Here is a 13,664-nt window from a genome sequence, read left to right on the forward strand (position 1 = left end):
GGTAATGCCAATCATAAACACTTGTTAGAAGCTATCTTATTATTCCTTCTATCTCACTGTACAGACCCCTCCCCACTATATATTATAATAATAATAATAATTAATAATAGTAAGAATAACATCCTACATCAACAGTGCTGAAAACTGGATTATGCTACCTGTTATCTCACTGCACAGACCCTGGTACTTTAAATAACCATCTCCTATATAACAGCCAGCAGTATGTGCTGGTTCCTTTTCCTGTCTCATTTATTTTCAGAATTAATAACATATTATTATAGAGAGCTATTACCTTCGCCTTCCTCACATCTCACAGCATAACCCGGATGTAGTTGATACTAGGTATATCTTTATATATTACTTTAGATGGCTTCTCCAGGCTCTAAAACGTCGTCTGGGAGAGACTTGACCACACCCCTCCCCGTAGCGTCATTTACCGTATAAGCCAATGTTGTGTCTCCGGGAGGCTACAAGAAAATGGCTGCCGCATTGAGGACAAATCCACCAAGACCTTTTTTCAACAGACGGGATTAACGCTTCTCACCCCCCCGTGTTACTATAGCAACCAGTGTGATGTGTCGGCGGCCATGTTGGATTGGGGCACTTCAGATAAGAGAGTCTGGAGCAGAACGGGAAGTAAACTAATGATATCCCTGGCTTATTAATAATTGCCACACAGAATTACTATATGCATATGCATATTTTTGTGTATGTGTTGTAACCTACATGTATAGTGTATGCACTATAGTTATTATTACATGTGCTATAGTTATTATTACTGAGTTTATATGTATTATTTTAATTCTTTATTATTTTTAGCTGTAAAAAAAAAGCGTAAGGTTAAAAATGTTATTAAAAATGTTATTTAAAGGGAACATTCCTGCCCCCAACCACCGGTATTTAATAACCTTGTTTCTGCTAAGAATCAGAGGGACCTGCTGCCCCAGTGACTTGCCCAGCAGGCCCGTCATCTCTGCCCATGCAGGTAAGGTCGAGCTCTTTCTGAATGTAGTCACAACGACGCGGGAGATGGAACGATGCGATGAACGACCGTCGCGAACAACAGATCGAACACGATGTGTTCGAAATATCAAGACGATCTGCATTGTAACAACACATTGTACAATACATTGTATAGTGTATACCCAGCTTAACGTCACGGCCAGGGTTTCTCGACATGGTGGTCAACGGGTAATACCTGTGAGGTCACTGTGGCGGGGGGTGTCTGGCGGCGGCGCTGGTGTTTGGCGAGGGGCATTGGCTGCGCGTGGTTCTGTGCGGGCACATTGTCACTAAGGGCTGGTGAGGCCTTGCGGTGTTTCCGTTCCGCTCGGCATGGGCGCCGCCATCTTGCCTCCGTCCATGTGATTCAGTTGTCCAATCCTGGTGGGTCATGTGCTCTCTCCAGCCAGTCGTAGCGTGGCACTTGGTATTTAGGAAGGTCCAGAGCCTTCCTTCCTTGCCAGTGCAACGTGTTTCTCAGCTACAGCTGAGGGAGAGTACCTGTGCTCCTTGGAAACGCTACTAGCCTGTTACCTTGCTTGCTCCAACCCGCAGGTGACAGCAAATAAAACGTACACGGCTACAAATGTATTCTCCCAGGAAAATAATTAGGAACTTACTCAAAAAAAACAACACATTATTTTATTATTAAGCCAGGGTTAGGTACCTGAGTCCAATATATCCGGATGTGGGGTCTCATGTATAATTGAAGAATATAAATATACAATAAAATAACAATGGTTTCTCACCCATGACACCCTCCGGGGTGGGGGGTGGAGTCGGGGGAGCGAGGCTGAAGCTTTACCTAAGGTGCTGAGAAACCTTGCACAGGCCCTGGTTGGGGTGTGATATGTGTTACCGCCGGGCGAATGGCCGGCGGTTCAATTCCCGACAGCGGCTGCCCGAAATCCCGATCGTCCTAAAGGTAAGTATCAACTAACCCAGTGTTGGCTAACCTTGACACTCCAGCTGTTGTGGAACTATATATCCCTGCATGCCCTGCCACAGTTTTAGCATGCCCTAATAGCAAAACTGTAGCAGTGCATGCAGGGTTATGTAGTTCCATAACAGCTGGAGTGTCAAGGTTAGCCAACACTGAACTAACCTAACCCTCCTTAGGGGTGCCTAACCTCCCCCCCTGTGCCTAACCCCCCCTCTAAGTGCCTAAACCTAACCCCCTCTTCCCCGCTGCCTAAACCTAAGTCCCCCGGGGGAGTGCCTAACCGTAACCTCCCCCTGGGGGTGCCTAACCCTCCCTCTAGCCTAACCCTAACCTCCCGGGGGGGTGCCTAACCCAAAGTCCCTCCCGGGAGCCCTAAACCTAACCCTCCCCCCCGCGGCTGTCCGCTGCGGCGCTCGGCATCCGCTCGCTCGGGATGCCGGGCGCCGGTCTCTCAACGTCGGGCAATATACAGGCGTCTACATTTAGACGCCTGTCATTCGTCCCTAGTCGGGATAAAGCAGTCTGGAAGCCGGCGGTCGGCATTTATACCGTCGGGTTCCAGACTACATCCCCCTGGTTGTTATATGTAAGTGAGAGAGTCTGAGAAGTACATGCTTGGGGTAGATTGGAGGCTGTTAAGACGCATATCCACTACAAGATAAAAATGAACGATTACGACATCATAATCGTTCATTAATCGTGCAGTGAATATGCCGGCAAAGACCAGCTATATGCACTTCTGCTGGTCGATGTGGGCATCTGTCATCGCTTGAACATGCAACCTGCCGATATCGAAGGGTTGTGCATGTTCGGGGATGAGGGAGGGTGCCTTCACTGAATGATTTACCGTTCAGTGTGGGCACAATATCTACTGCACAGTCTGATGAATGATTACGATGTTGTAATCGTACAGTCGTTCTACATTTGTGTAGTGGATATGCACCTTTACAGTCTCAAATAATTATATCAAAAGTTTAAGGTACTTTATTAGGTTTTCAGTATGTTAGAGTCAGTGACGGATGCAAACATGCAATTTTACAGCTGATATATGATCAGAAATAAACATTTCAAGAATACGAGTCCATTTCAACCCTGCTTAACTGTTCAATAAATGGGACAAGCCACATACTTTAGCTTCTGTTCCAGGTGAGACCTAGGGCCTGATTCAGACCCACTCGCGAGCGGCTGTCCGCTCGCAAGTGGGTCGATGTTCTTCACTGAGCATGCGCACGACGGAGGGAGCTCCGTCGTGCGCATGCGCCAGACGCGACGAGCGAAGGAAAGTCCTTCGCTCGTTGTGTCTGATCAAAGGGGGCGTGCTGTCGATGTTGATTGACAGCACGCCCCCTTTGGTGGGCGTGCCGGGGGCGTGCCTCCCTGATGGGGGCGTTCCTACGGGAACGCCTCCCGTCAGAAGCCGGCCCACTGACATCACTAGTGATGTCAGTGGGAGTGATTTTGGCTCTGATAGAGCCAAAATCAGGGCCCACCTCCATAAATATGGAGCGTCCTCCCGGACGCTCGTATAGCTGTGGGTCACCACCCACAGCATATACGAGCGTGCAGGATGATGGTCGCGATGGTCTTGACCATCGCGACCATCGAAACTGCGTGCAGAAGCCTGCGGTTGAGTTTCTCAACCGTAAGGCCAGGAGTGATTTTGGCTCTATCAGAGCCAAAATCACTCCCACTGACATCACTAGTGATGTCAGTGGGGCCGGCTTCAGACGGTAGGCGTTCCCTTGGGGGCGTGCTGTCAGTCAACATCGACAGCACGCCCCCTTTGATGAGACACTACGAGCGAAGGAAAGTCCTTCGCTCGTCGTGTCTCGCGCTCCCTCCGTCGTGCGCATGCGCAGTGCAGACCATCGACCCACTTGGACAATGACCCGAAGCATACTGCAAAAGCAACCAAAGAGTTTTTTAAGGCTAAAAAGTGGAATGTTATGCAATGGCTGAGTCAATCCCCTGACCTGAATCCGATTGAGCATGCATTTCACTTGATGAAGACAAAACTGAAGGGAAAATGCCCCAAGAACAAGCAGGAGCTGAAGACATTTGCAGTAGAGGCCTGGCAGAGCATCACCAGGGATGAAACCCAGCGTCTGGTGATGTCTATGCGTTCCAGACTTCAGGCTGTAATTGCCTGCAAAGGTTTTGCAACAAAGTATTAAAAAGTGAAAGTTAGATTTAGGATTGTTTAGTTTGTCCCATTACTTTTGGCCCCTTAAAAAGTGGGAGGCACATATAGAAACCGTTGTAATTCCTACACCGTTCACCTGATTTGGATGTAATTACCTTCAAATTAAATCTGAAAGTCTGCAGATAAAGCACATCTTATTTGTTTCATTTCAAAGCCATTGTGGTGGTGAATAGAGGCCAAAATATAAAAATTCTGTCAATGTCCCAATATTTATGGACCTGACTTTATATATAATGTGTGTACATATAGTATGTAATATAGATTGTAAGCTCCATTCAGGCTAGGACATCTGCGCCATATAAATAATCTTGTATATAAAATTAATTGGCCGGTTTGTTTGTCTGTCTGGTTATACATTTGGACACCCTGCACTGATTGGGATGAAACCAATGTGAGGTGGTCCAGTTGGGTCTTAGCCAGGTTTTTTGGGGGTTAGGGTCCAGGTCAAATCTCCTGTTAGTGCACGCTGGGCAGAACTTTGATCCAGGGAGCCTGTTCTGGGCCTTCCACTGGATGGATTTGGATGAAGACTTCACAGGGGGGTGGCAGTTGGTCTGGGATGCCTAATGGAGTGGTTGGGGTCTGGGTCGGACCTCACGACGGAGTGCGCCGGGCAGAAATTTGACCCAGGCAGCCTGTTCTGGGCCTTCCACTGGGGATTTAAACCTAGGAAACGCCGGGTACTTCAGCTAGTTATTAATAATATCTCCATTACATCTTTCAATTAATTTCTCCTTTGGCTGTGAGTGTACCACAAGTACTGTGCAGTGTCAGGTGATGGATACAGTGTGCAAGTGTACAGATGAATTGGGGGGGGGGGGTTCAGAAGGAGACCGGAAAGCCTGATGGAGAGGTTTACATTGACAATCTCTCACTACAGTGATGAAAAAAATTGCTCTAGAAGAGTAAACTAAAAAAATAAATAACATTGGGAGAGTGGTAGAGAAATAAATAAATACAGCCTAACCAGAGGTTCCCAAACTCGGTCCTCAAGGCACCCTAATGGTCTAGGATTTAAGGATATCCATGGTTGAGCACAGATGGTTAAATCAAAAGACTGAGGTATTAATTCAGTCACCTGTGAAGCAAGAGAAAAAAAGGGGGGTGATAGATTAAAATCATTCAATGGCTCCATCTCTTGGTGATACCTCTGATGTGAACTCAGAAGCTGAGGATTCAGCCTTCCCATCCACTAAAGCAGATATTGCCGCTATTGTAACTGACATGAGAAGTTTCCGTCAAGTTATCCAAAGTGCTTTCAGGTCTCAAGGCGGAGGTTACTGATCTGGGATCCCATGTGGATGCCCTGGAGAGGGAGCAGGAGGAGGTTATCAACCATCGACGCAGTCCCTGGTCTTGCCACTCCCGTAAAACGGGGCAGACAAGCCCCCGTTTCTGGGAACGCCGGCCGTCCCCGCTCCTTAAATACCGCTGCCTGTCAATCAGGCAGAGGCATCGAAGGGGCTGCATGCGACTACGCAGGACCCATCCTGCACACTCGCAGAATGGGTCCTGAACACGCAAAGATTCCCGATAACTGCGATCCATGATAAATCAGGGCCTTTGGACTCGATTCAGACCCGCTCGCAAGATGCATTCGCACGCACCCAGCATATGCAAAGGCAGATTGCAAAAGTCAGCTGGCTGCATGCGAACGCAGCCTAGCGAGTGGGTCTGAATTGGCTCCTTAGTTCGCTATTATCACAGCATAGAAGTAGAGTGGTTGTGGTGGGAGACTCTAATACCACCATAGACTCTCTCATTAGGTGCAATCTCCATATGAGCTAATTCGGACGTCTTACAATTATTTCTCAACCGACACCTCTTTGGTACCTGGCACGTGAAAGTATCCGCCACTAATGACTTCACCTTTTACTCACCCGTCCATGATATTCATACGAGATTGGATGATCTTTCTGGTTGTTCATCTCATGGAATTGATTTTGTATCCAGCCTAGCACATGGTCGGATCATTGTCCGTTCAATGTAAATATTGAGTCTCTCCATAATCTTATATATGGAGCCTTAATGCCAGGCTGCTCCTGTGCCCTCAACTGCGACTTCAGCTAGATACCGATATAAGAAACTACTTTTCTCTTAACACTGACCCATCTCTCCCATGCTACATGCTCTCAGCTTTCAACAGAAGTCTGAACAGGACAAAATCCAGCTTGATTACGATTTTATATTGCTTGCTGGCAAACAGGAGGACTTCGACAGTGGACAGAGGAATAACCTCAGGATCCGCAATATTCCTCAGTCTGTGGAGACCATCCATCTGGAAGATTACCTCCTTTGCCTCTTCCGTACCCTTGCTCCATCCATGCCTGATGACATGCTCCTCCTTAAAGTGATCACCATGCCCTCCAGCCTCACTTCCAGGCCCCTGATTCGCCGAGATATTTTATACTTTGGTTGAACTATTTCCAATCATATAATTTTATTGGGGAATCAATACCAAATAAACAACAACAAAAGACAGAAAATCAGTCCCCGAGAAAAATTGAGGGACAGAATAAACAGTGTATAATCTGCATACAAATCTAACTAATTAAATAACAAAAAAGAAACCAGTTTAATAGCAATTAAATTTTGTGCCAGAATAAAATAAGATAAAAATATAGCAGATGAGAGGGGAGAGTGGTCACAAAAGGGAGAGAAAAAAAAGTAATAAAGAGAAAAAAAATAAAATAATAGTAATAAATAAATATATAAAAATAATAAGTAAATATATATGTATATATATATATATATATATATATATAAAAATAAAAACATTTTTTTAGAGTATATTAATTAAAAATAATAAGTAAAAAAAAAAATCTAGGGAATGGAGAGAGGGAGAGAGCTGGGGGGGCAGACAGAAAACAAAAGTGGAAAAAACTTTAGTAATAAGGGAAAGAGACTGAGGAACAGAGGGAGGAAGAAATGAGAGTAAAAAGCAGATAATTAGGAAAGGCCAGGACGGGTCACACCTTGGGTTCTGTACCAAGGAGACCAGATTGCAATAAACTTGTCCACCGTGTTGTTTTGAAGGCTCGTTATATATTCCAGTTTGGCCACAAACCAGACGCGATTGAGAAACTGTTGGTGAGTAGGAGGGAGTGGTTGCTTCCAAGATCTAGCAATCTGATATTTAGTGGCACAAGAGATGTGTAGGCCCAATTTATTCTCAAGTTTGGATAGTCGACAGGCTGGGGCACACAGGAGTAACAATGCAGCAGTGAGAGGAGCTACAGAAGAGATCATTGACGATATAATAGACTGGACTATAGACCAGAAAGGGGCAATATGTGAGCATGTCCACCAAACATGGAAAAAAGAACATTATATATTAAGGAGAATAGCCTCCCATGTATCTTCCCCTAGAGAAATACCTATGTCCGTCTCCCAACAACGCTCATGATTCTCTAGGGGTGGGGTATCCTGAACTAAAATAGAATGGTAGATTTGAGAAATGATACCCTTGTCCATGGGTCTATAGATACAAAGGTGTTTCATAGCCGTGGGGTTTCGTAATGCATCTGGGAAGAAAGGGATGACAAAATAAAGTGGCGGATCTGGAGATACTAATAGAAACTTGACTGTGGTAGGGAGTGTTTCTCCTGTAATTCCGTGAAGGAGTGGGGGGCAAAGCCACCCAGAATGTGATTAAAGCGGGTGATGCCAGCTGCTGACCATGTAGATACCATGTGGGGCGAGTGACCAGGAAGAAAAGAGGGATGAAACAATAAAGGTGTTTGAGGTGATGGGTGTGAAGACAAAGTGAACTTGCTATCGAGAGAGTCCCATTCAGAAAGAGTGAGAGTAACTGATGGGACCGACGAGATAGAGGGAGGTCTGAGTTTTCTGGGGAGCCACAGTAGGATTGAGACCGAGGAGACTTCAATGAGTACAAATTCAAGATCAACCCATCATTTGGTTCCCTTGGGAGAGTGCCAGGCAACTAGTTGACTGAGTCTAGAGGCTTGGTAGAATTTGGATAATGAGGGGAGACCCAGGACGCTGACTGAAGTGTTCTTGAAGAGGACAGCTCTACGTATGCCTTGTAAAGGCCGTAGTAAGATTTTGTAAGGTGGACACCTAAATATTTAATGGATTCCGAACGCCAGTTAAAATTGAAATTAAGACGGAGTAGATCTAGGGACGACTTTGGAATATGAAGGGGCAAAGCTTCTGATTTGTCATTGTTGACTTTATAACCGGAAAATTGTCCATAGAGACAGATTTTGTGAAACAAGTTTGGGAGGGAAATTAGAGGGTTTGTAAGAGTAAGTAGGACATCGTCAGCAAATAGAGAGAGTTTGTAAGAGGAGCCACCAACAGGGATGCCAGAAATGTCTGGATTCACTCGGATCTCAGGCCAGGGGTTCAATGATCAAAGCAAAGATCAGTGGGGAGAGAAGGCACCCCTGCCTAGTGCCGTTAGAGATGGGGAAGGAGTCCAATAGAAGACCTGCAAGAACTGAGGTAGAGGGATTATGATAAAAGGCCCTAATGGCTTGGAGAAATCTATCATTAAAACCAAAGCTAAGAAGAGTAGTAATTATGAAGTGCTAGGAGACCCTATCAAAGGCCTTCTTGGCATCAAGGGCAAGAAAGAGGGAGGGAAGTTTAATAGTGTTTACATGGTGAATAAGGTCTACTGTATGTCTAGTATTGTCAAGGGCTTGACGGGAGGGCACAAAGCCTACCTAGACTGGGTGGATAAGAGAAGGGAGGACAGGGTTTAATCTATTTGCTAAAATTTTGGCAAAAAGCTTGAGGTCTGTATTTAAGAGGGAAATTGGCCGATAGTTAGTTACCAATTGGGGGTCCTTACCCGGTTTCAGAATAACCATTATTTTAGCTCTGGTGGTGTCTATGGGAAAAAAATTACCCTCAAAGATAATGATTAAAAGAGTTTGTAAAATGGGGGATTAGAAAGCTCTGGGACGTTTTACAGTAAGAAAAGGGGAGACCGTCCAGACCAGGTGCCTTTGAGGGTTTCTGAAGTTTAAGCACATGGGAAACCTCATCCTCAGTTATGGGGAGGTTGTGATTCAGAGGTGGAGGCATCAATATGAGGTAGAGCACAAGAAGTCAGGTGTTCAGTAATGGAGACGGGGGGAGGGGGTGGAGACGAAGCGTGATCCGCGAGGTTATATAGATAAGAATAATAATCTTTAAAGATAGAGTTGATTTTGGAGGGCTTGTATTGATGAGAACCAGAGAGGTCCTTAAGTGCAGGAATCGCCATAGTAGCCTTCTGAGCCTTTAATCGGTTTGTTAGAAGAGCGTTCGCCTTGTTGCTCTTTTCGGAGAATCGCTGGATTCAGCCATCTAAGAGATTTTTCTATTTTTTCAGAAAGAATGGAGTTAAGGGCAGATTTTGCAGAAGTGAGTTGCTTATAGAGAACGTCAGTAGGCGAGCGTTTATGGAGAGATTCCAAATGCTGAACCTGGTCCGTAAGAGATCGGAGAAGACGTTTGTGTTCTTTGTTTCTGAGCGAAGCAAAGCTGATGATGTGCCCACGAAGGACGGATTTATGAGCCTCCCAGACCATAAATCTGGATGCTCTCCGGCTCTGGAGAGCATCCAGAGCCAGAGACTTTAAGACATCTTTGATTTAAGTTTGAAACTGAGGGAGTTTTAGAAGGGTCTCATTTAGCCGCCAAGTGGGTCTGACAACCGGGGTGTCTAAGAGGTCGAAGGAAGAAGTAACGATAGAGTGGTCAGACCAGGAATTTGGAATGATACTTGCATGTAAAAGGTGTTTGGAGATGGGGAGACTACATAAAATGAAATCAATTCTGGAGTAAGTATGATGGGGATTAGAATAGAATGTGTAATCCTTAAAAGAGGGATTAAGAGAACGCCATGTATTGAAAAGACCGGCTGTTTTCATATGTTTGTTGAGAATTTTAGATATAGGACTATTAGAAGGGCGGATCCTGCGGAGAGACTTATCTAGATTCACCAGAACAGAGTTAAAGTCGCCACCAAGGAGCAAGTGGCCAATACGACGTTTGTGTAACATGTTAAAAAAGGAGTTAAAGAAGCGATGTTGGCCTACATTAGGGGCATATACCCCGGCGATAGTAACCTCTATGTGTCCGAGCCTGCCAGTGAGAATAATGTATCGACCATCCGCATCAGTATATACAGAGTCTGGGAAAAAGGGTAAATTAATAAGAATGGCCACACCATTATGTTTAGTCATACTGGAGGAGTAAAACACGGTGGAGAAGTGTCTAGAGAGAAGAGTAGGATGGTTCGCTGAGCGGAAATGGTTTTCCTGTAAAAGGACAATGTCGGCCTTTATTGACCCAATAGTGCGATACAGGTGGGAACCCTGGGGAGTGTTAAGGCCTCAGACATTCATTGAGGCTATAGTGAAAGGCATGTCAGGTGAGTTTTGGGTAAGATAAGCGAAAGCAGTGAAATGGAGAAAAGGGTCCCAGCTCGCGAGGGAGAGAAGAAAAGAGAGGAAAAAGAAAGAGAGAGAAAAAAAAAAAAAAAGGACTGGGTACAAAAACTACCTACAAAAAAGGTAAGGAATGTGCACAGGAAATGGGAATTAGAAGTCCGGAGAGGAGTAGGCTGATAAAGCCAAATTAACACCTCTAGGGAAGAGAATTTTATTTTTTGAATAAAAAATTAAGAATAATATCGACAGCGTCACACTTAAAGAAAATAAGTCCCCTAAAAGGGAGAAGGAAAAGAGATGAACAGAAGAGGCATTGTGAGGGAGCTAGAGCATCCCCTGGGTGTAGGAGGAGGTGGGGAGGGATGAAAAAATAACAGATTAGAAGTTATGATTACAGAAAAAACAATCGGACTAATAGATAATATTATATGTATTATAATAAGTGCGGCCTAAGGTGGGATTACAAGGGAAGAGGGAAAGAAAATGGGAGGAAACGTATGTAAGGTGAAGTTATAAATTGTAATTATAGTGAGGAGGAAAGAGAAAAAATAAATATATCCTCCATCAATCAATACTCTAAACCTCATAAAAAAAAAAAAATTAAGCAGTTAGTAACATAACAAATCAATATTAGCTATTAGATGGAGAAAACAGCTAAGGACATTACATATATATCAAATAAGTATATAACATAATACAGAATTATCCATATGCTAGCAACATGTGATAACCAAATCTAAGAGGTAATTGAACAATCTACATATCAACTATATGCGTGGAAGAAAGACAAATGGGGGAGGGGAAAGGTAGGGAATGGGGTAAATACAGAGAGGGAACCAGTAATCAGTCCATGGTTGTAAATTAACAAGTAATCAGGAGACTAAAGTGGGGAGAACATTAGGGTAGATTCGAGGCACAATCGCCAGATGTCAAGGCACTCATGAATTGTTGAGGTTCCCTTCCGGGGAGGGGCTAGATTCCTCTAGGTAGTGAAGCAAATCCTTATATTCACGATTTATTGGATGATAACACTTTTTTGCCATTCAGATTTACAATCAGCTTGAAGGGAAATCACCAGCGATATTGGAATCTTCTATCACGGTGAGTAAAGTCCCGAAAGTCCCTCCTTTTAGCAATTGTCAGGGTTGACAGATCCTGATAGAATTGAAGCTGGGCAGATTAGAAGAAAATATGTGGTTTACCCTTAGTAGGGGTGAGAACGAGTTCTTTGTCCTTGTAACCGAGGAACCTCATGATAACGTCTCTGGGAGGATCGTTATCCCTGGGTTTCGGCCGCAGAGCGCAATGTGCCCTTTCAAGTGGTAGTGAACGAGAGTCAAGATCAGGGAGCAGGAAAGAGAAGAGTCTGTGCAAATAGGATTCCAGAACATCAGGGGAGACTGCTTCCGGAATATTATGAATTTGGATGTTGTTCCTGTGTTCTCGGTTTTCCAAATCTTCGTTTTCAGAGTGAAGGTCAGAAAGTTCAGTGACAATGTGATCCAGGTTTCTGCTGGTCTCATTTAAGGTTTTCTGAAGACCGTCATGACGAGACTCCAGTTTAGTGGTTCTTGCAGCAAGGGTTGAAACCAGCTTTGATGGAAGCGGCTGCTTTGTTTAGTTTGGTTTCAAGAGAGTCCTTGAACTCCGTGATGAGAGAGCGAAGAGCTAGAATGTCTTCTTTAGTAGACTGAGCGGGTGAGTGGGAACCGTCCTTTTCCATGGTAATGAGAGGGGGAGAAGGGGGACCCCTTCATTGAGAAAATTTCGTGCCTCTTGTGAAGTGTTGCGAAATATCACTTCCCCCTTGTTTAGGAGTTTTGGCAGTAGATTTCTGGATGTGTGAGCCACCAGTATCGGAGTCGCAAGAGAAAACAGTGCCAATAAATTTGTCAGGGGACGAGTAAGGTGGAAAAGGGGATAGGGTGGTACAAATGTGGCAAATTATGCACACACAAAAAAAAAATTATTGGGGATCAAAGCACCCAGGGGATGGGGGGCATGCCCACTAGTGTGTCATTGTATTCAAATAAACAGGATTTAGAGAACAGGAGATAAGTTGTATAGCTCTGATCAAGCGCAACTTGTTAGTGAATAATATGAGCTAATTTAGCAGAGAAATATAGGCTATCATTGGATGAAGTTATTACAGTGAGTAACCACAAGATGGAGCCTCAAGAATTGGGACTTGAATGCTTCTAAAACTGTCACTCCTATAGGTTAAAAGGAAGTAATATGTACAACAATAAATATTGCCCTGCTGACTCCTACCTCCAAGGTAAACAAAATACAGAACAACACAATTTGATTGAGTGGGACAAGTGGAGCCGAGTGGACTGCAATGTGGAGGAAGCACCCAGAGGCTGGGGATGCAGACTAGGACTCACCAGTTGCACATAGGTTAGGAGGACAGAGACCTCTGGTAGTGCTTGGGAGCTGAGCTCTGCTGAAAGCAGTGGACACGAGCCAGCCAGCGACCACCAAGCTCTTGAAGCAGGCCCCGTCAGACAGAGTGCAGCTGAGTACAGCAGAGGAGACCAAGGTGGCAGAAAACCCCCGGCTGCGGAGGCTGGCGCAGTCAATGAGAGGGTCTTATTTCATGGTGAAGGACCAGGTTTACTCCCAAGCCATGAGATCCCCTGAAATTGCCTTAGAAGGTGCCCAGCTTCTTGTTTTCAAAGACATTTCTCCTCTCACCGCTCCGAAATGACGGGAGTTAAGAGACATCACCAATCGCTAAGGGATCATAACATCCGTTACCACTGGGACTTTCCCTTCAGCTTACAAGTGTGGTTGTAAGGGAAGATTCTCGTCCCCAAGACCCCGGATAAGGCCCTCCATCTACTCACACAGCTGCATCTCCCCGCCTCATACTTCGAGCGACCCTCCTGCTGGTAACACGAAGCTCCTGCCTTAAAGAGCCCAGAGGAAAGAGTTGCTACCATCGGTTCAAGTCCTATATCTTCAGCTGTGACCTGATTTGCCTACTGTCACCCCTTGCCCTTTCTCCTTTATCTTGATGAGGACCTAGACATCTTGGCTTTTGACTTCCCATGACCCGTCTCTAAATTGATACAGTTGTTATCAATTCACTTCTTCACTGTTT

General features: G+C 44.9%; 2 protein-coding genes across 2 annotated transcripts in view; one reads left to right on the forward strand and one right to left on the reverse strand.

The window, feature by feature from the left end:
• Window positions 1-13,664, forward strand: part of LOC148436279 (uncharacterized) — a 193,352-nt gene that overhangs the window by 112,119 nt on the left and 67,569 nt on the right. The gene's annotated exons all lie outside the window — the stretch shown is intronic.
• The window catches only part of LOC148436282 (uncharacterized), a 67,541-nt gene that overhangs the window by 9,919 nt on the left and 43,958 nt on the right, over window positions 1-13,664 (reverse strand). Inside the window, exon 9 of the mRNA XM_088465079.1 lies at window positions 11,761-12,091. Coding sequence (XP_088321205.1) covers window positions 11,761-12,091 — 331 coding nt within the window. The remainder of the gene's footprint in view (window positions 1-11,760; window positions 12,092-13,664) is intronic.

The sequence above is a fragment of the Taudactylus pleione genome, unplaced genomic scaffold (genome assembly GCF_031769625.1).
Source record: "Taudactylus pleione unplaced genomic scaffold, aTauple2 ptg001845l, whole genome shotgun sequence".
Taxonomy (NCBI): domain Eukaryota; kingdom Metazoa; phylum Chordata; class Amphibia; order Anura; family Myobatrachidae; genus Taudactylus; species Taudactylus pleione.